This window comes from Contarinia nasturtii, unplaced genomic scaffold, assembly GCF_009176525.2.
Source record: "Contarinia nasturtii isolate CC-2019 unplaced genomic scaffold, AAFC_CNas_1.1 Cnas_scaffold_1371, whole genome shotgun sequence".
Lineage (NCBI taxonomy): Eukaryota > Metazoa > Arthropoda > Insecta > Diptera > Cecidomyiidae > Contarinia > Contarinia nasturtii.
This window is the reverse complement of record NW_022198708.1, coordinates 1979546-2006113: the sequence shown is the minus strand read 5'-3', so window position 1 is coordinate 2006113 and position 26568 is coordinate 1979546. Positions and strand designations below refer to the sequence as shown.

Genomic DNA, 26568 nt, shown 5'->3' with positions numbered 1-26568 from the left:
GAACATAGTCATTTGCACAATTTTCCTTCATCGAAACTGCTTGAGCATTAATACCATCATTACCCGAACGAAAAATTTATATACAACATTCACTCACAACAAAACAAACGAGAAACATAAAATGCATAATTTTATCTACTGTTATTTGCACATGAACTTAGCAAGCAGTTTAAGCAAAAGTTGAAAATTAAATTTGAATGCAAAGTATTAAGTACAAACGAACAAAGAACAAAAACAACAACAAAAAAAAATAATCATAATGAAACACAAACACAAAATTTATTATTATATGTTGTTAAAACTGAGTTCACTATAAAATAAATAATATACAGTGAAAAGCACATATAAAATCCGAAGGAAAATGAATACTTTTCTACCCTTTCCCTCCTCGATCTACATTCTCTGAACTGTGCGCACCTCAACTAAGCATACTGAAATGATAGTACTACTGCACTAATACCATGTTAAGCATATATATTATATTATCATTAATACATCCATCAGACACTCTCGTGAATTACGATGAACAAAATAGTAAACTTCAAAAACCATATTTCACTAACCAAACACCACAAAGATTCGTGCTCATCCACATAAAAAACACACACACACACACATCCACTTAAGCTCACACACACACACGCACACTCATAACTTCACATTCATCCCTGAAAACTAGATTATATTTTAAACTTGTAACGCGTAAATGTGTTTGCTTCAATAGTTTGAGAATAAAAAAAAAATTAATAACTTAATTTGCAATGTGATTTTGACAGTTTGTAATGTTACAAAAAAATGCTCATCTCTGAATACATCACACCATACAAACATCTGATTGACGGTGCTATAAACTTTATTACATAATATATAATTCTTTGAATGCCATACTCGAACGATGAAGGAAAAAATCCAACTTTTCCACGTACAAATTTCTACATTGTAACCGAACAATCAAAATAATCAGAAATCAAAATAGTGTTTTTCAATACATGTCCGATGCTTTCACACCCGCTTCCCACAGATATAATATATATTTTACCAGCAATGTCCCGAAACTTAGCCAATATATTCATTCAATGAAGCTTACAATCTCTTTATTTGTTCTCAATTCTTCTTTTTTTTCACAAATATCTATTCGTCTCACTTTTGCGCGGAATACAGCAAATAGTTTTTGTTTTTTAAATCTAATTGTTAGTTTATTCATATTTTGTAATTTTTTGTGCATATTTTCCACATTCACAAATCATTCACTCCACTCATTCACATACACACACATATACACAAAAAAATATACTCAAATATATTCCAATAGTGCCATCAAATGAATGTATAATATAGTAGATGTCAAATAAACGAAATAAAATCATCACACAGCACCAACCACAAAATCAAATCGTTGCCAATTCATATGGAATTCAATGAATTTTAAGCATAAAATAGCGTTTATTTCGTCACATTGCCATGAATGCAAAGAAAATGAATGAAAGAGAGAAACGATCAACTTTTAACACTTCTAACACATTGTATAAAATGGTTTAGTGTTAAACAATTTCTTCAATGATCATATCGATGAGATTTGCGTTTTGGTACGAAAGCAAACAGAAAAATGTCAATCGAATACAGTAACCGCGTCAGAATACAAAACTACAAGAGTCTACGCCTACCACCACCGTCACCAAATGTACATTTACAGCGACATAGTTTTGTCACTTTTTTCCTTCATTATTTTTCTGGTTTCCCAATTTTTTTGGTTTTCAATTTGTTTTGTTCTTTTTTTTTTGGGTAATAAAATTTAAAATTAATTTTCCAAATTGTCTACTCTTTAATTATGCCTAAATTAAGTTGAAATCACAAATGAATTGGTGACATATAGAAAATAAAATCTGTCATCAATTCGATGTGCAAAAAAAATGTGTAAATCCATCATCGTTGCCAGTGGCCAATGGATATGTTGTCATGATCGTCTGGTAAACAAATCACATTCGTGAAAATGTATGGCAAATTCATTTAATTTTAGAAGAAAGTTTTTCAAACTATATGGACCCGATGGCATTTTCATTTCAGAAGAAATAAGAAATAAAATCAATTGAAAAGAAACGAATGTAATGACATTTTTATTGATGACCAGATGTTCATAGCAACATATACATACTGAATGAAGATGTGATTGCCGAAATCCCAATCCAATTTGAGTAATGATATTCAAATTCAAATTGGAAGCGGTTTGACATCTTTTTACAACAACAAAAAACTTTGTTTCTATTGTATCCAATAATATTTTCGCACGTACATACCTAACTTTGCGTTGTTGTGATGCTTGCAATGGCAACTATATTTATTTTTATTTTTGTTTTTCAACATCTTTTTCTTTCTTTTCACAAATACATAACAAAAAAAAAAGCAATAATTTGGCAAACAAAACAAACAAAAAAACAACAACATATTTTTATTCATTTGTTTCTTTTTTACTTTTCTTTCTTTGAATTCGCCCCTTTTTCGAACATTGAGCAGGCAGTCCCATTTGGAAAATGCGAGGGGACATTGGAGATGCGGCACGAAAAGACGAATCAAAGTAAAATGATGAGAACGAAGAGAGAGGATGAAGGGAGAGAAGAAAATTTCAAAATGAAATAGAGAGAAAGAGAAAAAAAACATAAACTCGAAAACGTTTCGTTTTTTTTCTATTCATCGATTTGTGACAAAAACAAATGAACATTTTCCTTAAATGAACTCAAACCCAATGAATATTAAAATGGTTGAAAATCGTATTGCAATTATGAATTACATGTTACGAGTAAAATAAATGAAAATTTGGAGAAAAAAATACAACATACACACCACACAAACAAATATAAGTAAAATCACGGACACACAATAGTGAGAATAAAAAAAAATCTATTTAAAATTGTAAACTCAAACGATTAATCGAAATAGAGTCAGGTGATGGTAATCAAAACAAAAGGAGACGAAGATAAAAAAGAAAATAAGTGAATTAAATGCAAACACAGAAAAATTACTCGTTAAAAAATTTAGTATTTAATAGATTTTTAAAAAAGGGGAATGGAATGAGATGAAGAAAAAAACCATAGAAATGAAATATCGATTTAAATATTAAATTTACATAGTTATAAATAGTAAGAAATGAAATAAAATGGTATTCACGCTCGCATAATATGATACGGTGATTCATCAGCGAGATAAAATTCAAAAAAGAGACAGAATTAGCGTCGCATTGCGCTATTGCACGCACACCAACACGTGAATCGATACCATTCGGCGGTTTTTGCAAATGTATTTTATGCGCAGATTACTCTGTAAAATAGAAGGGATTAAACATTAATCATTTGGGATTTTTTATCAAAATAATCCAAAAGGAATAAATGTTGGCACTGTAGGATTAAATTTAAATACTTACGAAAAGTAGCTATAATAAGAGCACGATGACATCCCGCACAACACCCAGGGCTTACGGCCGAGATTTTCGTACTTGATCTCGGATAGAACGCGATGTTCCTTGTATTGGTTGTTGATTCTGAAAATAATGATTATAATAACATAACTTAATGTGAACTTCAAGTTAAACATAGTTAGTGTGCATTTTGAATATTCCATAATGAAATTTCATGTTTAAGTCCTATGTTTGAATTGTTTAACAAATAACAAATTCATTACTTATTGTTCATATTGAGAAATCGATTCAATCAAATGCACAAACCATTGTAGAGTATATTGCGGCCGGCGTTTGTATCACGATTCTATGTGATAGTCTGACCAATTCTCCGTTTTATTCGTAGCGTCGGAATTTTGATGCCATACGTGGTCCAGGACAAGGTCGATGTTTTCGTTGTTTCGTCAAAAGACGATTACTCTTTCGTGAGTCGATGGTTGACTTTCTTATCGCAATAGTTCGCATCCACGGCAAGTAAAGTATCGATATTTCATCTTCACACGATCACCTTTCTTTGAAAATTCCAAGTCTTCTAAACACAGCGAGCATATCTTTGTTGTTCGAAATTCATCCACTTTGACCACTGTACAGTTGCGCCGACACTTCATTTCGACCGAATATAACCTATTTTTTTAAATAAAATCACAAATAATATTTGGAAAACTCAATATAATGGTGTTATAAATTCAATCATAAATAAATAAATAACCTTTTGCTTCTGAGTCGGCAGCAATGAAATTTTCACCCACAATTACGAATGTTTCTTTGCCATCGATCAACCAGTCTGCCAACTTATCGAGTGTCTTATTCGTATCGATGTACTGTAGAAAATCTTGAAGTGCATATTCGTACTGCGTTTATGCTTCCAACTTCTCATTGGAATGCCATAAAATATGATCGACATATCTATCAATGTTATCTGAATGTGGACCTGGTTGCTCATCAAAGGATTCTCGGTGAATACGCATTTTTTCGTCGATGTTGAAAGTCAAATTTTTTGCGCCATTTATTTCGCTTGCGATAGCCGATCATGTGATTATATTGACCCGATGTCAATCGAACGAGTTTTTCGCGGCAATTTTCCTTGTTCGGATCATTGTAATTGGTCACACAAACACCGCCAATCACCAGCCGAAGACCTGGATCGAGACCATACGCTTGTTGCGCTTTCAATAATTTTTGTTGTGTCTATCGCATGGTTTCATTTTCGTCTTTGACAACAACGAATTTTGTGCGTTCCATCAAAAATGGCATGGCCACTCCATCCGTTTGAATTTTCGAACTTTATAGTGGCATGATTGTCATTTTGCGGTGTTCTTTCGATGGCATCAATGTCAAAATACGTTCACCAAAGCACGTCCCAATCAGCGGCTTTTAATTCAGTATACTACTTTGGTGTTCCATCACGTCTAATGAGCCATGGATGTGGACATTCGATCGCTCTCAGCATGAAATAAAGACCTTGCTTATCGATGCGAATGTGAAATTCGCCAGCCATCGTCATCGTACAAAAATATGCTCGACCATCTCCGAAACGAATTGGATGCAATTCAATTTTTAGTATTTCAGCTACATACGGATCTGGTACGCGCTCTGATTTCTTTTTGAATAGATATTCCATGGTTTCGTTGATCTGTTTTTGATGAATTTATAGGTTCCCGGTATTTTAAAAATGGGCCTCTAAAAATTCATCAAAATATACAATCACCGATTCATGTGATCGAACGGGTTTACAATAAACAAACTATTAATGCGTTCATTCACTCTTGCATAAATATAGTTTCACAAGTCTTCGATGCAAACGAACCAAAAACTTTCTTCACTTTGTTTTCACTAGCTATGAAACATTTTATCAGAAATCTAATAAATAGCACAGAAGCGATGGAAAAAAGGATTTTATTGAAAATCATCTTTTAATAAACAAACCAATCGAAATTCCAACAGAAACAAAAAAAGTTTTTTCGATAACGATGCACGCGTTTTACACAACAAACATAAGACCGTGAAAGGTTATCTTTCTAATCGAAAGACAATGAGAGGAGTTTGAAGTTTCATGTAAATGTCAATACAATATGAAACCGTGTTCCACCAGAATGATTATTCATGGAATATTCAAACAATTAATACAATTTATTTACATTAAAAAAATAAATACAAAAAATCTTTCTAGCACCTTCTTATTTCATTTTAATCCATTTGGATTTTTTATTAAATAAATCCGAAAGGATTATATTTTAATCCCATCGAAATTACAGTGTATCATCATATATGGAAATTCAATACATTTTGCTCGATTGAAAATGAATTAAGTGGAGTTAAAACAAACATACATTCACTCGCACACACTTACACTCATTCACATTCAGAAAAAATATGATGTAAGATGAAAACAACAAAACGAAAATTAAACTATATGTATAACAAAATTTAGCAAACATTCATTACACGGAGAACGACAGACAAAGAGACACACAGAGAGAGCAACTCTGCATTTAATTGAAATAGATTAAATATGTGGCATTACTCTCTTTGTTTAAACCAATTCACCGATCACCAAACAACAACAACATGTTAAATTTTTACCCCTTAGGAGAGTGTTAAACGATTTATTGTTGAATATCTGATTGAATTCAAACTTTTGTTTTTCACATTTTTGTCGAATCAACATTTTAAATAAATATGAAAATATATAATTGAATTAATTTTATAAAAAAATAGATCTTCCAAAAAACTAGTAATTAATTGGAGAAGAGAAAAAGAAAATAACAACAACACACAAAATATGTAAAAGGACATAAGCAACCTAGAGACAAATACATGAATTACATGTAAAAATGAAAATAAACACAAAACAATTGTTTCGTTCATATTTCGTTTGCATTTCGTTTCTTTTTTATGGCCACGCATGTTGGACATTAGTTACAAAAACATTTAATTCTATTTACATTTCATATTCACACCAACACAAAACATACGAACTACGTATTTAAAACAAACAAACAAACAAAATGAAACAAATGTAAAACTTTTATATTTTGCTCACTTTTTTTAACGAATAAATGAAGAAGAAAACAAAAAATTTAATAAAATAAAAGGATACCAAATAAAAACAAACAAACGAAAAAAAAAAAATTGTTGTGGTGAACCAAAATGACGTCGAGTGATGCATCGACATTGCCATTTTTGTTACGTAAATATGCAATCAATGCTAATTGGGTATATTGAAATATCATCGAATGCATAAAATGCGAAGCAAAAAATAAAAATGCCCACACATACACCGCTAGACACACACAAAACAATTATAAATAATAAAACTCGAATAGTTGATATAATTGCGGATTTACGTTCAAACAAAATGCCAATGTCAACCACATCGTCAACGCAAAAAATAAATATATATAAAAAAAAGTGTGACTAATTTAATAACAAATGAAGGGAACGACTATCTAAAACCATTATTCAATAATTATTTATTGTAGTAAAATTAAGAATGTCGATGAGTCTCATTTGGAAACCTAGTAGAATTATAAATCGAAAATAAATGCATATAAATCATGATATTCTTTTCACTCATTCACACAAGTTCATACACGTTAGATTTATTGTTAAAGGATCTAGTTTAAAAAAAAGAAGAAAAATTTAAAAACAAATACAGAACAAGGAAAGCAAACAAACAAAATATGATAAAAGAGCCTGTAATAATCTATTGATCAAATGAATTGTTCGCGTGCAATTTAAATAAAATATATAGAGCATGGAAATACTATTTCAATGTGTCATTATTTAGTTGACAGAATATAAATTTATATTAAAAACACATTATATGTGCACATTTCAAATAAAACACACACATACCATACAGAACTCAACGATTTGGGTTTTTTTTAAAGAAGGAACAAAAAAAAAACTAATTACGTGATTTCACACAATTTAACAAAATTTAATTCCTGTTCTGTCATCCCCATTAATTAATTTATCTCTCTCATTTCATTTTTCGGGTAAAATCGATGTGTGAACCACCAAATTATTATCAAATCAACCACCACACCATTGTTATCAAATGAATGATGCCAAAATATGTTCACAGAAACGGAACAATTTTTGAATGTAGTTATTTTATTTCGATGTTTTTGAACAAAAAAAAAATGGAATTGATGCACACAAAAATCAGGCAATCAATCACAATTTTAGTAATTGGTTTGATTTTTAGTTGTTCTCCTTTTTTTCTATTCGAAGCGTTTTCCACTTACCATTCTTTTCTTCCTTCAAAATTCACACTATTTTTTTTAATCGGTTATAGCGTGAACACAAACTATACCATCATAGACGCACACCTCAATGCTTAAGCATATGGCGTTGTTTGTGTCTCTGGTTATTTCATTTGTGAAAAATTATAATTCACTAGGCCACGAATTTCCAGAAATAGGTAGCTAACTAGGCGAATGCAGTCGAATTTATGATGAAGTATCAAATTTTGTATTTGATTTCATATTTTTCATACTTGTAACTTGATCGCCATGGCGTTCGAATTCAAAGTATACATCCAGGTATTCTTTTTTTTGTTTTCATTTCGTGCAATCTATGTATGCGGATTGCAAATACAATGAAATTGGCTTCAAGTGGCCAAATTTAAAATTCAGTTTAAATATACACTTCCATTTATTGAATCATTTTCTGAATTTGTTTCAACTAAACATGGTCCTTTCAGTATTTATACAAAAAAAAAAGTAAGATAAGAAAATATCCATGCAATCCAATCATCAAATTTAAATGCATTCGGTGGCAACAAAAATTCACACAATCTCACAAATACCAAACAAAAAATGATAAGAAAAACGAGATAAAATCAAATTCCATGTTTCACATAGAATTACCGTAGTTTGTGTAGCGATTTAACTCTTTACGACGGCCAAAACAAATTAGACATTAAAAAAATAACCCACAGAAAAAAATCAATAATATCAACAAAAAAAATCAACATAAAAAAATAAAATTTGCTAAAAAAACATTGGCCTCTACTCTAATCAATCAATTCCATTTTCTTTGAGAGATAAACACTACATTTAAATTTAAACGAACCATAATAAATTAGCAAACCAAAAAAAAAAAATTAAAAAAATTTGCAACGTACCAGTTTTTAATAAAAACTTTTTATCTTAACACAAACAAAAATGTAAACTGCACATGTTCTTCCTAATTTTTCCATGCAAGTGAAAAATACAAAGTTAATCGTCATGTTTGCAAGCAGTATGAACTAAATAATACAAGAAACAATTGCATTTACTTCAATCAAACAAACAAACAAACAAACAAAAAGGAGTAATGTTTCCAAAATAAATGTGCGTATGTGTGATTATGTGTGAAAACAAAATAAATTAAAATAATGTTCGAATGACAGGTAACAATACCAAATATACATTTATAAATGTTGTATTTTAGAAATTTGTTTTACTTTCTTGGTGTGTGCATGTATGAGTGTGCAATTCAAATAAATCGATGATCGAATGAATGAGCGCATTGAATGGACTAAACCAAAGAAAACTTCACCATAACAAATTTATAATATTAATGAAAAATGTTGAATGTTGATCACATTCGAGTGCTAGACTTATTATAATTCATTTATGAATTTTGCATATTAAAATGAATGTGAATGAAATGAATGCTCACGATAATCTCAAGTGATTACCACTCAATCAAAAGGCAAATGAAAAATATCGAATACTTTCGTTACAATGGCTATTAATTCGAATGATAGTCAAACGAAAGACCATTTTTTCAATGTCCATAATTCTGTTTCTTTTTATTTCTAAATTACTCGTCATTCCAACGAAGTTAAAGCAAACGAATTTAACGACCAAACAGCATGAAAATGGCACAGAAAGTCTATCGAATTCATTCACAATTCTTGACACATATAAGGATATATCCGTATTTGCCAACATTCCGATTAAATCGACTCTGATTTTAATTAAAACACAACAAATTTGTTTTTAAATTTAATTTTGGTTTTGTTCGAGTTCAATATGTCTCTCGTTAAATATATCCTCACTTTGGTGTAGTAAAACTTTTAGATAGATTGCAAAAATTCCTTGCGAAACGAATGCGAGAAAAAAGTAAATCAGAATACACCTAATTAACAAGAAAATGAAATAACATCCAATATTGATACACCGTTCAACTCAGTATACGACACAGTCGTGTGACATTTATCAACATAATTATAATGCATTCAAATTTGCACCATGATGAAAAATTTGGAAAACAAATGAAACAAACACACACATAAATTTATGTAGTCACAAAAGTTTAAAAAGGAATAATGAAAATAAATGGTTTGAAAAAGTTGGTATGATGTGATCAAGTTTTACAATTTTTTCTTTTGTGGGTACGAGCATAATTTCATGATAATATTACATCTTCGAATGAATTTACGTAACAAATTCACCGAATGACCGTCAATTTCTGTTCAAATATTATTGACCCACACAAAGAAACAAATCGGACAACCGCACATTTACAGTAATTAGCAACGGATGCACAAACCATGTTCCAAGTATGAACCACATTCTTTGCCGTACACATTTTTCTATACACACCACGTTTAGAGCATCGAACTGAACATAAAAAACTTTTTGTTTAAATTTTTAAATGACATCCGTATATTTATTATGAAAATCGGTGAGCAATAATATTAAACAATATACAAATTTTTGTGCACGTTAATGCATAGCCATTGTGTGCTGTCTCAACCGTTTTTTGACTTCAAGTGCCAACAAAGCGTATTTTCAAATTTAAACAATTTTTCGGTGCGTGTGTTTAAAAAAAAAAAGGTGACAAACAAATGGATTATGTGAGACGATGAAATGAAATGACTTTGGTAATTGACGGCAATGTATTGCGTTTAAACATAATTTCAAAATAAAACTCGAATAATAATTAGTTAACGAAGCCACAACATATAAGATACAGGACATTGCAAATCGAAAGGGCAATGAATCTATGACGTTTATTCAAAATTAAATCGCATAAATAAAAATGCATTCCAAACAAAAATAAAAACGGACGACAGAGAGATAGACGCATATAGTTTCAGCTGTCATCCATACAAATGGTTTCTGCAACTATCGCCCTCATATTTCTTTTTCCATGAGATACACAAATTACTAGAGAACAAAAAATGAACAGAAATAACAAAATGCACTAGCTCAAAAACCATAGATTTTATATTTATTACCAAAAAAAGAGAACGAAAACAACAACAAAAATAACATTAACAAAAAAAAACATGAATGTAAGCAAAATGGTAGCCACACAAAATGGAAAGCAATAGTGATTCGATTTACATCGATTCACTACAGTAGTTCAATGACCGTGAACAAAGTATTCGCCAAATTGTTTTTCAATTGATATATCTTGAATTTCGTTTACAATCTATAAACGTGACACATCGCATCTATAGTTTTTCCACTATAAATTTGCATTTCGTTTCAGGAAATGCCCATTCGTTTAATTGCTCACACATTTGATTAAGTATTTCATTTTTCGCCTAAGTGTTTTTGAGCGCAATAAATAATCAACAACCTCTTCACACTTATATTATTACTATGTTTAACAGATTTTTATTAGCAAAACACACAAGACACATTAATTCTTCGTGATCGCATCAATTTCATTAATTTGCAGTAAAACATACATACTCACCGATCAACATCATGAGAACGATAAAATGCATTTAACGTATGGACAGAAAACAAAAATGAATTAGATCAACAACAACAAAAATTCGAGAAATAGACAATTTTTGAACGTAAAATGAGAAAAAAAAATGGCAAAGATTTAAACTATATAATAAACAAAAAAATATTAAATATTGGACCGTAATAACCGATAGAAATATATATATATATAAACAGAAATAAAAAGACAAACAAACGCTCACATATGCGCGCAGAGAGAGAAAGTTAGAGTATATAACGATAATTATTATTAAAAGAAACAAAAACAAACCAAATATTATGAGTTTTTGAATGTATTGCACGAAATTGTTGTATGTACTCTTATTGAGCTTTCATTAAACAGAACCTAAACTACATCAATTACAAATTTAATGCGACTTGTTTCATTTTTCGATTTGAAAGTTTTTTTTCTTTTTTCAGTATTTATTTACACGTACAGTGAAATTTATAGAGGGTAAGACAGGTGAGTAAAAATATTATATCGGAGTGAGTTGGTGCTCAAAGCTCGTTTTTATCCTTATTGTAGGCGCAAATTAAGCACTTTATGTAAGAAAACAAGACACATAAAAAATCTAAAAAAATTCCAGCTGAAAAAAAACTATGCAATATACAGGGTGCGGAACTCGAAGTGATACAAATATATAAGTCTGTAATTTTTGTAATCGTAAACAGATTCTTTTCATCCAAAATTCAAAATGTAGCTAAATGTTCCACCTTTATGGATCACCACTTCAATTTTAATAATGTTGAGTTATGGTTATGACTTTAGGTCGATGAAATATATTTTTTTCGTTTGTCCGCAAACGGCCAGGCGAAATTTATCTTACCCTTCATCATAAATTTTAGCCAAGATCTTACCCTACCACATACTCAAGTTAGTTAGGCGATAGAACAAAATATTCTAAAATGAAATTTTACATTTTTATTTATATTTTTCAGAACAACTTTTCTTTTCGCGTGAACTTCTGCTTAAATAAAAATTTGGTTGGGTAACATTTTGGTATTGCCTTTTTAGTTATTGTGTTGACTATTACAGTGATGTTTAGTACAATCCGTTGCTTAAATTATTCGTCTTTTTACACTAAACGGTATATTTTGCTTACTCTTTGAATGAAGAAATAAAATTTAATATTTTTTAATTTGAAATCAAAAGTAATGTTCAAATTTATGCATTATTTCAATCGAAAAACTGAACCGAATTCTATTTGGTTTATGAATTTTGAAATTATCGTGTGTCAATGAAATTTTATTGTTTTAAAGTCACAAATGTGAAGTGGAATGTGAATATTTTGACTTTTGAAATGTAAAGATTCATTTTGTCATCCTACATCAAAAATACATTCTTAATTTTGATAATGAACTACTTAGTGTGTTTTAGACACACAAACGGGTGTCTTGCAATAGGTTAAGAAACCTGAGCAACGAGAAACTATGGATTTTGCTGGATAGCAGACCTAGTATACTCCCCGTATAAATCCAATAATCCAATAACCATTTTTCTTTTGATAAATAAAATTCGTATTTGAATCTTTCGCAAAGAAAAAAAAAACATTATTTTCATGTGCATGCACACAAATTCTCACTCTTCACAATGTGCAACATACACAGAATTCGGATTCTGATATTAGCAATTCTGATCTTTATATAAAATTGTCTGCTCTTATCAATTTTACTGCATTTATTAGTGACTAAAACATAAATGTGCATATCACTGCATTTAGCCGGAATCGGTGGGCGCTAGTGAAGCACTTTTTGTATGGAAATATTTGATGAAAATTCAACAATACGCCACCTATTAAAGACAATAGAGATTTTCGTTACTACTGCTGTGTTGATACAGCTCTAGCGAACTATATAGCTGTATTGCAAACGTATTAGTACTGACACCGATTCTGTGTATGCGTGTTTGTTATAAATTTTGCACAAGCAGCTACAGTTAAAGAACATTAAAGAGTAACAAAAATCTTTATGTCTTTTAATAGATGTCGTATTCGTTGAATCTCCAACAAAAAATCTTCGATACCAGCGCCCACCGGCTGGAATCAATTTGAAAATGTCATGATTAATTAATCATGTTTTTGATTAACGCCGAAGTCTGTTTGTCTATAGCATTTTTGACCATGATGATTTTTGCATTTTGAATATATTTTTTTTTAATTTCACGCTTGATTAACTACCTGTGACTTCTAAAAAAATTATGTATTATTATGATGGGTAATAAATTGCTTTTCAATGAAATTATAATAAATTAAATGCTTTTTGTGAATACAATAGAGTTTTTGTTTCGATTCCGTGTCTGGACCAGGTAAATTTAAAATTTAAGAAAAACGAATTTTGATGTGAAGGCATCTCAGAAGTTCCAATACCATTTTCTATGCACACACCTTTTGACTTAGTTTAACTGTATCAACTCAAGTTCGTTGTCTAGTTGCTCGATTGCGTTCAATTCGATGTTTTCCACGCCGGGATAAACTCGACCGTTCACATGCAGCACCAAATCAACTTGGTGGTCAACGCTTGAGTAAGTTTCGGAGAATTGTTTACTTGCGATATAAAACGGCTTCATCAAAATATCGTTCATGTGCCAGTACAACTTCATCAGCATTATCGAGTTCAATGCAGCTCGAACCAAGGACTCTTTCGATAACGGTCGAATGTTGTAGTCGAACTGAAAACCATGAAATGATATTCATTTAGCTCAACAATGAAATTGCGTTTCTCTTTCACAAAATAGTAAAATAAGTTTACCTTGCTGAGAATGAAGTCGTCTGGCAGTTCAAAGTATTTTTCGTAGCATTTTTGTAAATTTATATGCTCGTGTTTCTTTTCCAAATTGAAATGTACCATCTGCAAAATATTCATTCATAATTTTTACTCAATGAAATTTTTCTTTAAAAAAAAAAACAAATTCTATTGCTATATTACGTACCAAAGTATCAAAAACGTTGTTGATGGTGCACGTTTCCTTGTGAAGTAGATAGTCCGCCAATTCAGCTGAGCTGTGCACTATTTTTCGTGGTAAATCTGATGAAAAAATTTCTTTAAATTCTTTTTTCATTTGTCCGAGGCGCAGCATGTCGAATATGTAGACTTTAGATGGTGTTGTCAATGTCAGCAATGGACGTTTTGTATCGAGTCGGCCAAAACTATTCTCAGAATTAACGGTGATTATTGATTGCCGCTTCAAATCATCAATGGAACTGTGGTATCTTTCATCGTGTTGTGCAATGTGTACCGTTTCTCTGGCCATATTTTGAATCGTTGCAATTTCAATTTGGGAGAATTTCTTTTTCGCAATTGAACCGTTACGTTCACATCGTGGTTTGTTATTGCTTTCACTTGGAACTTCATGTTGCGTAGTTGGCACGTGGATTTTAACAATGGATTTGACCTCCGAATGGTAAAAATTTTGATTGAACTTTCGCTCCTTTCCAGAGATCAGATCCTTGCTCTTTTTGACAGTGAATCCATTTTCGTTTTCGCTGACAAATTCGGCATGAATATCGCGCCCATTGTATAGCTCAATTTTTACTTTATCGCCGGCTTCTAATACGTGTTTTGCCATTTTATTTTGTCTATTATTTTTTTAAATTCTATTTCAATTTTTTCTGTTTTTCTTTTCTCGTTTTGTTCACTTTTTTGTTTTCAATTTTAAACTAACTTATTATTACTTGCACTGCAAAATTATAATCCGTAACAATTCAAATACGGCAAATGTACAATAAAAACGATGCCTTTATTCTTGTTTTCGAAGTGATTTTGTTTCTTCGGCTCCAAAGTATGCGCGATACAAATATAAACCAAGTGCTATGTGCAATGCAACTACCGCTGATACAGCTGCCCAAATGTTGCTGGGTATCGGATCGAACAGTGAATCGTAAATGAAATACTTTGATCCAAAGAACGTGGCAATCGGTGAAATAATGATGAGTAAACAGTAAAAAAGGATAACAAAGAACACTTCTTGTTGTTTCTTTGCCAAATTCTCTGCGTTATTGTGTTGTGATTCGAGACTGGTTTTATTGCGCTACAAGTGTGAACGAAAGAGATGAGACAGAACGAAACAAAAAATATTTCGTGTGGTTGATATTTTGTGCTGAATGAGCAAAAGAATAAATATAACTGTACCTTTCCCATAATGATTTTTTTTCTTCGTTGTTCAAACTTGATGAATTTATTCGGTTCGTTCTGTGAATGACTTTCGGATGTCAATTTCACGGTTGGCGGTCTATATACCAAATCACATGAATAAACAATCACATGAGAAGAATTGCTTTAAGGCCGGTTCACATACATGCATGCATTACAACAAACAACATTGAAGTGTCATTTAAAACGGTATGACATTTGAAATTAAAGGAATAATTTTTTTTTAACATATTTATTTTAATTTTTTTTTTGTGTTTCAAAAATAATTCATTTTAATTTTTCCGTAATTCTATTTTGGTAAAAATAGTAACGAATCGTGTGTTATTGTGAATCAGTTAGGTTGTGTTCAGTGTGTGACATTTCTCGTCACCCATACATAACCATACTCGTGAACGCATACTACGAAACGAATGAAAACCAACGAACTTGCTCACTGCATGAAACGTGCCGGCATTTGACATATTGACAAATCCAATGCGTTTTGAGTTGAATATATTGAGAGGAAAAAAATGGCAGACACAGAGGTTCGTCAATTTATTTTCAATATTTTTTGTGTATTTCACTTTTTTTTCGTTCGGATTGACTTGAATTAAGATTGAATTGCGTATGTTTTAATGTATATATGTGATTTTATTTTTCAGTTGGCAAAAGCATTGCGTGATCTTCCAAATCGGGTATTAAATGTGAATGTTGATGAACGTCCTGAACTCTTTCAAAATATAACCAATGTGTTAACAAATCCAGGTTAGTGTTTGAGCTATATTGATTTATTTTACTTTGCTCAATCACCGGTTCACCGATTGTTTCCAATCAATTTGATCAAAGTAAAATAATGAAAATAACATTTAAACGCATTTTGATGTGATTTTATGTCATAAATTTTGTACGAATTTCATATTTTGCAGGAATAAATGCAACTATTATACGTGGCATTTGTAAAGTGATTGGAACGACGTTAACCAAATACAAAGATCCAAAATCGCAGGCATTGGTTAAGGATTTGATTGTATCATTGGCAACACATCATTCGGATTTAACATTTGAACATTTCAACAATGTGCTAAAAACGATTGTGTCAAAAGATTTAGTTGGTGTATCGGCGCTAAAGTGTTCACAGGCGGCTGTCATTGCATTGGGATGGTCAATAACGCTCGGATCGAGCGTTGATCGTGGCACAGATGTTGGCAAAACAGAATTTAAGAAATTAATCGAACATCAAGCGGCATTGTATCAATTTGGTATATCGAGTGGCAATGAACGGATTTCAGATCGTGCAAATCAACTGATAACCGCTTTTTGGACACAACATAATGATATTGAACATGAGTATTTCCATCGATTGTTATCAGTTGAACCGGCCAGTAGTGTGGTTGTATTGTTGATGGCGATTGTTCGATATCGTTTGAATAAAAACGCATCGGATGACATTCTACATCAAAATAAAGACAAATTACTTGAATACTTCATAAAAGGCTTGGTCACCGTCAAAGTTAAACCAAATGTTGCACTGTTCACCACTTGTTCACAATTATTGCAAGCATTGAACGCTGATGAATTCAAAAAATCCATTCTTCCCGCATTGCAGCGTGCAATGCTACGCAGTCCAGAAGTGATTTTACAGGGTGTTGGCGCAATTATTCATGAGATTAATATCGATTGCAGTGACTTTGCTTTCGATTTAGGCAAAACACTCATTACAAATCTTTATTCGAAAGATGATTCGGCGCGCACTGAAGCTGTTGAATCGCTGAAAGAAATCGCAATTAAATGTCATGATACAAAAGCAATTGAAGCACTGGTCAAACAAGTGTTTGCTGTACTAAATGGATGCGATGGCAAAATCACCGTGGCTGAATATCGAATAAATATTTTGCAGGTGTGTATTTTTTTCGAAAAAAAAAAAACGAAAGAAAATTACCATTTAAATTAAGATGAGTTCTTTTAATATTAAAATCGATTAAAATTTAATTAAATTTTCAGGGTGCTGGTAATCTAAGCTACAATAACATTTCAAATGCCGATCTGTCGAATGTTCTCACACTCATTACCGACAATTTCATAAAAGTGTTGGAAACCGAAATCCATGAGAAAGTATTGTGTCATGCATTGGAAATGTTCAGTTTATGGGCCACTAACTATTCCGGTGAATTACCAAAGAAAATCACCGATATTTTCAAAAAAGGCATTGAATTAAAATCGGCAACACAATCGGTGCGTGTATCGTATTTACAATGGTTGCTTGCATGTTTGGAACAGGCCACATTTCCATCGGGTATCAATATGTCCGATGCTTTGGTTAAAACTGTTGAAAAAGCATCGCAAAATTCATCTCAAATTCCGTTGGTGTCGGAGGCAATTTGCTCGGCCTGTATTGTTTTAAAAACCGATAACGACACATCCAGCAAATTGAACAATTTTTGGAACATCGTTTTGGATATGTCAAAACAAGTGTTTGTATCGGAAAAATTCATAACATCTGCACCAGTCGATACGCTATGCTATGTGGCATTGATGAGCAAAATATTATTGTCGGAGCATACGAACAAATTGCGTGGATCACCGGATCCATTGTACAAAGCGTTGGTGTATGCAATCACCTCATCATCGAAGAAAGTACGTGACTATTCAAACCGATTGGTTAAAGATTTGATCAACAAAAGCGATGATTACGTTAATATCATACGAAATTTATTGCAACATTTTACACAAATTGCTCAAACATCAAAGGTGAGCGGTGAATCGGAGCCAATTGAAGAAGGTGTGATACCGGTTCAAGGTTACATCGATGCAATTTGGTTGCTTTGCTGTTCAAAAGAAGTTAGCATTGCCGACGGTCAGTCCATTTCATTGAACTGTTTAATTTGTTGTCATCATGGCGCTGCATACATTGCAAAACCAGATTTATGGGAAAATATTGTCACGAAATTGGGATTGGAACCAAAATCGTTGATTGCAATGAATGTGAATCGCATTAAATCGCTCGTTATCGAAACATACAAAGCAACATCAATCTTTGAGAATACCGTTGCATTGATATCGAAACTTTGTCCACAAGTTTTATTACCATTAATCATTGCACAAGTAACCGAACATTTAAGTAATCCCGATATGATAAATGTGAGCGATACAGAGTATTTCACCTATTTAACACCGGATGGTGAACTGTATGATAAAAGTGTCATACCGAATAGCGATGATATTTATCACGATTTAACAAGAAAACGCGAAAATAAGGTGTATTCATACAAAGAACAACTGGAAGAGCTTCAATTGCGTCGTGAACTGGAGGAGAAAAAACGTAAAGATGGAACATGGAAACCACCACAATTGACACCAAAACAAAAGGAGGCCATTAAAAATCAAACCGAAAAAGAAAATGCCATCAAACAACGTTTGCAAGCATTGAATGAAACGCTCACATCAATTGTGTCACTTATCAAGGGTGCATTGGCCGGAAATGGTCAACAGCTTCAATTATACTATGCTGAATTACTTCCGAAAGTGCTTCATGTGCTGAAATCACCGCTTGCAGCCGAATCATTTACAAAGCTATACTATGAACTACGAATGCCATGCATAACAAATGACCAATTAACTGGGCTAATGAACAAAATTGCAATAAATACGCTTCGTTTGCATGAGCCCCATTGTGATTTGAGCGAAGCATGGACGGCAAATAATTTGGACGAGGAAATTGTAACAACGCTACAATTGTTTGCTGAGAAAACCATTAACACGGAGGATGACACAAATTTATTGTTTGCATCAGTATTTTGTTATGCATTTGAATTCTTGAAAAAGGCTTTATTCCACAAGGCAATTTCCAAAAACGATGACTATCTATTGACAGCCATTCAATTGACGGATAAACATGTGCAAATACCAGGCGATACAGCCGATGGTGACATAACCGATTTTCGTCATCCCAAGTATTTGCCACGCTATGAATTGTTGAAAGTATTCCTCGAAATTGTGAGCATTCATCGTGGTCGTGTACAAAGTCAAGCAGCCACAGTCATTTTGGATGTGGCAAAGAGTAATTCGGGCGAAAAATTCTACGCAAATGGTGAACGTTGCGATGTTGAATGCCTATTGAATGCATTGCAAAGTAATTTGGATGTTGTGCGTGATATTGCATTGCGCTCGTTAACCATTATGGTTAAGATTTTAAGTGAATTCGAATCAGACTATGAATTTAATTTGTATGTAATTCGACGGTTGTGGATCGCAAAGCATGATGTATCCGAAGAAATAAAACAATTGGCATGCGTTCTATGGGAACAAGCTAAATTTGATGTGCCCATTGTTATGTGCGATGAACTTTTGAAAGATGTTATCCATTCGGAGTTGTGCATTCAAAAGGCTGCATCAATGGCCATTGTTTCGATTTTGAAAGAGGATCCATCGCTTGTTGAAAGCGTGCTCGAACAATTGTTGGAAATTTACAATGAAAAAACGAAAATGATTCCGGCACAATTGGATCAATTTGAACGAGAAATTGTTCCAGCCATCGATCAATGGGTAAGCGTTAAGACCGTAAAATTACTTAAACATTTATTTTCCATTTGCATTATTTGTATTTTTCTATATTCTGATTCATCCCTAGGTGCCAAGACGTGGTGTTGCAATTGCCATTTGTCAAATTGCATCGTTCTTTTCATTTGATTTGGTGGATCGGGTTATTCAATTTATGGTTTCAAAAGGTTTGGGCGATCGTGATGAAATCGTTCACAAAGAAATGCTCGCCGCCGCACTAAACATTGTTGATTTGCATGGTAAAGAGAGTATTGGAAAATTATTGCCGGTATTTGAACATTTCTTGGACAAAGCACCAAAATCAAGTCACTACGATAATATTCGACAGGCTGTTGTTATTTTAATGGGCTCATTGGCACGCCATTTGGACAAAGATGATGAACGAATTCAACCGATTGTTAAACGTTTGTTGGCCGCTCTATCAACACCATCGCAACAAGTACAAGAAGCCGTTGCCAATTGCTTGCCACATTTAATGCCATCCGTTAAAGATGATGCCAATGCCATGATCAAAAAATTACTTAACCAATTGGTTAAATCGGAAAAGTATGGTGAACGTCGTGGTGCTGCCTATGGCATTGCTGGCATTGTTAAAGGTTTGGGCATTCTATCGCTCAAACAATTGGACATTATGAACAAACTAACGCAGCACATTCAAGAAAAGAAGAACTATAAATCACGTGAAGGTGCATTGTTTGCATTTGAAATGCTTTGTACCACATTGGGACGATTATTTGAACCGTATATTGTGCATGTATTGCCACATTTATTACAATGTTTTGGTGATTCAAGTCAATATGTGCGGCAAGCCGCCGACGATACGGCCAAAGTTGTAATGGGAAAACTGTCGGCACATGGTGTTAAATTGGTTTTGCCATCATTGTTGAATGCATTGGATGAGGATTCATGGCGTACAAAAACCGCATCAGTTGAATTACTTGGCGCCATGGCATATTGTGCACCAAAACAATTGTCATCGTGTTTGCCAAGCATCGTTCCGAAATTAATCGAAGTTTTGGGTGATTCACATACAAAAGTGCAAGAGGCTGGCGGTGATGCATTGCGTGTTATTGGTTCAGTTATAAAAAATCCGGAAATTCAAGCCATTGTACCGGTTTTGCTGAAGGCGTTAGAAGATCCATCGAAAAATACATCAAAATGCTTGCACAGTTTGCTTGAAACGAAATTCGTGCATTTCATCGATGCACCATCGTTGGCTTTAATTATGCCAGTCGTTCAAAGAGCATTCATGGATCGTTCGTCTGAAACACGTAAAATGGCCGCCCAAATTATCGGAAATATGTATTCACTGACCGATCAAAAGGACTTAACTCCATACTTACCGAACATCATTCCGGGTCTCAAGACATCACTATTGGATCCTGTTCCTGAAGTTCGAGCTGTTTCATCACGTGCACTCGGTGCAATGGTAAGCTAGATTGAGCTCATTCGATCTTTTCTATTTTAAATTTCACATTTAAACAATTTGCTAACGTCAATTTTTCGATTTTTCTTTAGGTTCGTGGAATGGGTGAGTTGTCACTTAAAAATTACATTACTATTCAAATATGCATAATATCAAAAACTATTTGGAATGTAAGATAGTGGGGTTTGATCACACACACAGAGAAATAAAAAATTGAGATTTGGTAGTGATAGTAATGAAGAGATGGTAATTTTGTAATTTTTTTCTATTTTTGGTAATTCTGTCTCTTCATAGATCCAAATATCAAATCGCTGCCAAAACTTAATTTTAAGAAATCTGTTTTCAAAAGCAAATTCAATTATCCAATCAATTAAGTTCCATTTGGAATCCATTATATGTTAATTAATTTTTATTATTTCCATTTTTCTTTTCTGATCCACCCCCTAGGTGAATCGTCATTCGAAGACTTATTGCCATGGCTTATGCAAACACTTACATCCGAATCAAGTAGTGTGGATCGAAGTGGTGCTGCACAAGGTTTATCAGAAGTCGTTGGTGGGTTGGGCGTTGAAAAATTGCACAAATTAATGCCCGAAATTATTGCAACCGCTGAACGAACAGACATTGCGCCACATGTTAAAGACGGTTATATAATGATGTTTATTTATATGCCGGGTGCATTCCCCAACGAATTTACCCCATACATTGGTCTGATTATAAATCCAATTTTAAAGGCGCTTGCCGATGAAAATGAATATGTTCGTGACACCGCACTAAAGGCCGGCCAACGTATTGTTAATTTGTATGCTGAATCGGCGGTAACATTGTTGTTGCCCGAATTGGAAAAAGGTCTTTTCGACGATAATTGGCGTATTCGATTCAGTTCAGTTCAACTATTGGGTGATTTATTGTATCGTATTTCGGGTGTGTCTGGTAAAATGACAACTGAAACGGCCAGCGAAGATGATAATTTTGGTACAGAACAATCACATTCCGCCATTATTCGATTCCTTGGTGCAGAGCGTCGTAATCGTGTTTTGGCCGGTTTGTATATGGGCCGCAGTGATGTCGCTCTAATGGTACGACAAGCTGCTTTGCATGTATGGAAAGTTGTTGTTACCAATACACCACGAACGCTACGTGAAATTTTACCAACACTATTCAGTTTGTTGCTTGGTTGTTTGGCAAGTACAAGTCACGATAAACGACAAGTGGCCGGACGAACATTGGGCGATTTGGTGCGCAAGCTTGGTGAACGTGTTTTACCCGAAATTATACCAATTTTGGAACGTGGATTGAATTCAAATCAAGCCGATCAACGTCAAGGTGTTTGCATTGGTTTATCGGAAATTATGGAATCAACATCAAAGGAAATGGTATTGACATTCGTCAATAGCCTTGTGCCAACGGTACGAAAAGCACTGAGTGATCCATTGCCCGAAGTGCGAAAAGCAGCTGCCAAAACATTTGAATCATTACATAATACGGTTGGTTCACGTGCACTAGACGATATTTTACCATCTATGTTGAATGGTCTATCAGATCCAGATCCAGAAATAGCCGAAAATACATTGGATGGATTGCGTCAAGTGATGGCCATTAAATCAAGAGTTGTTCTACCATATTTGGTGCCACAGTTAACGGCTCAACCGGTCAACACCAAAGCATTGTCCATTTTAGCCGCTGTTGCCGGTGAATCGTTAACAAAATATTTGCAAAAAATTTTACCAGCTCTATTGCAAGCATTATCCGAAGCACAAAATACACCGACCGAAGCACAAGAAACGGAATACTGTCAGGCTGTCGTATTATCAGTTAGCGATGAAGTTGGAATTCGTACCATCATGGATATCTTAATGGAATCAACAAAATCAAGTGACACAAACACTCGTCGTTCGGCTGCTGTTTTATTGTGTGCATTTTGTACACATTCACCCGGTGACTATTCACAATACGTACCACAATTGTTGCGTGGTTTATTGCGACTTTTGGCCGATATCGATAAAGATGTATTGATACGATCATGGGAGGCATTGAGCGCTGTTATCAAAACACTTGATTCAGCCCAACAAATTGCTCATGTATCGGATGTTCGTCAGGCCGTTCGTTATGCTGCCAGTGATTTGAAAGTTGACGAAGAATTGCCTGGTTTTTGTTTGCCAAAAGGCATTACACCATTGCTACCGGTATTCCGTGAGGCAATTTTAAATGGTTTGCCCGAAGAAAAAGAAAATGCGGCCATTGGTTTGGGTGAAGTAATTTCATTGACAAGCTCGGCAGCATTACAACCATCCGTTGTTCATATCACCGGTCCATTGATTCGTATTTTGGGCGATCGTTTCAATGCAAATGTAAAGGCAGCCGTTCTGGAAACGCTTGCCATTCTTTTGCACAAAGTCGGAATATTGCTAAAACAATTCCTTCCACAATTGCAAACAACATTCTTGAAATCGTTACACGACCAAAATCGCATTGTACGCATCAAATCAGGCGTTGCGCTAGCTGAATTAGTTCGAATTCATACACGAGCTGATCCACTATTTATGGAAATGCATAACGGTATCAAAGCCAACGATGATTCGGGCGAAAGAGAAACAATGTTACAAGCATTACGTGGACTTATCACACCAGCCGGTGATAAAATGTCTGAACCACTGAAAAAACAAGTATACACAACACTGACCTCAATGTTAAATCATCCAGAAGATGTAACACGAAGTGCGGTCGGCGGATGCTTAGGAGCATTATGCAAATGGTTGTCAAAAGAACAATTGAACGATGCACTTAATAGTTACCTCTTGAAAGACGATGCGAATGAAGATTGGACAGTGCGTCATGGTAAATCGGCCGCATTATTTGTTGCACTCAAACAAAGCCCATCGATAATTTATACAGCCGAATATGAAGTGAAAATTTGTAAAATTATCACCGCCAATATAACATCGGATAAAATTCAAATTGCAAGCAACGCCATTCGGGCGGCTAGCTATTTGTTTGAATATTGTATGAATGAAGACATTGCTGTACCACAACAAGTGCTCACACCATTTGTACGATCGATAAATCATAGCAGCAATGAAGTGAAACAATTGCTTGTCAAATATTGCAGTTATTTGGCGAAAGTGGTTGCCGCAGAGAAAACAACACAAGAATTTCTACGGCCCGTCATTCCAATGCTGGTGAATGGAACAAAAGAGAAAAATGGCTATGTTAAATCAAATTCGGAAATTGCATTAATTGCCATTCTGCGATTGCGTAATGGTGACGATATACATCAAAAATGCTTACAAATGTTGGATGCAGGCGCAAGAGATTCACTCAATGAAGTGGTTAGCAAAGTATTGCGCAAAGTGGCTACACAACCAATTGGAAAAGAAGAAGAATTGGACGATACACTTCTATCTTGATCTTGACCATGCGCCAAATATCAACATATGCAACAAATAACCAGATTTAAAACAGAAATAATAAAAACACATTCGTACATTGAACTCAACAACAGTAAACTGTTTCATTTTCAAAAATCGATAAAACTGTACTATTTGCATTGCGGCCACAGCGATAACAATTTTCCAAACAAAATTGCTGTGTTAGTCAAGTTTTTATTTTTATTGAATAAATGTCATAATTCAAATAATTTAACAAAGAAAAAAGAAATGTTGTTGTTTTTTTTTTTTTTGAAGCAAAAATATTTACCTTCCGCCAAAACAGATGCATCACGTTCAACTTATAAAGGATTCAAACTCGCTTTTGTCATGTGATTTTTCAAATTGTTTTTTTTTTATTATTTATCCAACATACCATCTAAATTCACAATTCAACAATGTTCAGTTTATTTTTATTTAATTCATTTTTGTTTCTTTGTTTATTAAATTTTCAACTACCAAATAAATATTTCCATTTGTTTGCAATCTATATTTGCGAAACGAATTCGTGAACTCTAAAAATTGATTTCCATTCTAAAGTAATGTTTTCCTGTTGGTTGGAATTACTTTTTTTGTTTCTTGCTTAATTTTCGGGATGATGTTCATTTTGTTTTTAGTCAGATGGTGTATACGTATTTTTTTTCTTTTAAATTGGTACATACTAGGTAATAATTTTTAATTTGTGTGTCTTAGGTTTCACCATTTTTGTTTTATATTCATCCTACAGCAACTAATTTATATATACGATAAAATAACGTAGGCTCTATTCATTTTTGTTCATTTGATGAACATTTGGCTAATCTTACTAAAAGGTATTTACAAATTCAAATGTTAACTATTCATTTCAAATTGATGGCGATGTATGTGTTCGTGTGTGTGTATGTGTGAATCTGTGGAAAAATGCAAATGTATTGCAGGTTGAGCCGAATTGGTTTTCATGTAGTTTTTTTCTGCGTCAAATTGTTATGATTTAGTTGCTGTTTACATAAGCTATATAGCCCCTAAACGATGTTTCAATTGGCTCAAAAACTTTTAAGTCGTTTGCTTTCCCATATTTTTTTTCTGATTTGTGACTACTAATAACTTGAATTTTTTTTTGTTCATTTTTTTCTAATTTGTTTTTGTTGCTTCGCTAACTTTACATGTATATTTAAATATAAATAATACAAAAAGAATATGACATCCCAAACTTCTTAATGTCTTAAAAACTCGTCTGTGGATTTTACAAATTACAAAGAGAAAAAAACTCGATTCGTTATAAATTTCAACAATAATAATTTCGTTATCAGATATTTAACTTTGTTGAGCAAATATAACAGTTCAAGTGTGTGCGATATATGGAAAATATGTTTGGTATACATCCCATAAAATTGAAAAAAATGCAATTTAATCAAAGGAAAAACAGCACACACAACATTTGTTGCTTGAATACGAAATAAAAATTGTTCCATTATCGAATGAATTTTGTTCAAATTCCTAATTCACATGGAAACGGTACAATAAATTGTGTAGTTCATTTGTAGTTGTTGTTGTTTTTTACAAATATCATTACAATTTCCCTATCAAATAAGTTTGGTTTGGTTTAATAAAATTAAAGGTATTATGTAGTTGGTAATATATTTTAGTTTTGCATATTTACTTTTTCAGTTAATAAAATGTCATAAGTCGTTGGTTTTCCATGTTTTCCAGTTAGCGCCGTATATGCTATGCACGCGGCATGACCGAACTCTCACTCTCTCTTCTCCGCTCTTTCGGGATGCAAACATTGGATAGGGACCGAGAATGAGCGAACGCGTTATGCCAACTGTGCGGTTGAATTTACACATTATAATTATATGGTCT

At 33.2% G+C, this 26568-nt stretch overlaps 4 protein-coding genes across 21 annotated transcripts in view; 2 read left to right on the top strand and 2 right to left on the bottom strand.

Moving 5' to 3' along the window:
- LOC116345653 overlaps positions 1–10738 on the top strand; it is a 112248-nt gene extending 101510 nt beyond the window's left edge. For all 18 annotated transcript variants that reach the window (XM_031775206.1, XM_031775221.1, XM_031775210.1 and 15 more), the window contains one exon: positions 2512–10738. In XM_031775206.1, coding sequence (XP_031631066.1) covers positions 2512–2576 — 65 coding nt within the window. In that variant the 3' untranslated portion in view covers positions 2577–10738. The remainder of the gene's footprint in view (positions 1–2511) is intronic.
- A 1351-nt stretch (positions 10739–12089) lies between these two features.
- On the bottom strand, positions 12090–14773 carry LOC116345655 (protein Exd1 homolog). The gene is made up of 3 exons (XM_031775222.1): positions 14120–14773; positions 13939–14037; positions 12090–13858 (listed from the first exon to the last, which is right to left on the bottom strand). Exons 1-3 carry the CDS (start codon positions 14753–14755, stop codon positions 13583–13585), a joined length of 1011 nt encoding a protein of 336 aa, XP_031631082.1. The 5' UTR covers positions 14756–14773; the 3' UTR covers positions 12090–13582.
- Positions 14774–14894: 121 nt separating this feature from the next.
- Positions 14895–15438, bottom strand: LOC116345656 (vacuolar ATPase assembly integral membrane protein VMA21 homolog). The gene is made up of 2 exons (XM_031775224.1): positions 15319–15438; positions 14895–15217 (listed from the first exon to the last, which is right to left on the bottom strand). Exons 1-2 carry the CDS (start codon positions 15325–15327, stop codon positions 14927–14929), a joined length of 300 nt encoding a protein of 99 aa, XP_031631084.1. The 5' UTR covers positions 15328–15438; the 3' UTR covers positions 14895–14926.
- Positions 15439–15782: 344 nt separating this feature from the next.
- Positions 15783–24797, top strand: LOC116345950 (eIF-2-alpha kinase activator GCN1). The gene is made up of 7 exons (XM_031775765.1): positions 15783–15863; positions 15981–16083; positions 16245–17215; positions 17320–19860; positions 19946–21304; positions 21394–21406; positions 21749–24797. The coding sequence occupies exons 1-7, from the start codon at positions 15849–15851 to the stop codon at positions 24706–24708; spliced, it is 7962 nt and encodes a 2653-aa protein (XP_031631625.1). The 5' UTR covers positions 15783–15848; the 3' UTR covers positions 24709–24797.
- Positions 24798–26568: the final 1771 nt, after the last annotated feature.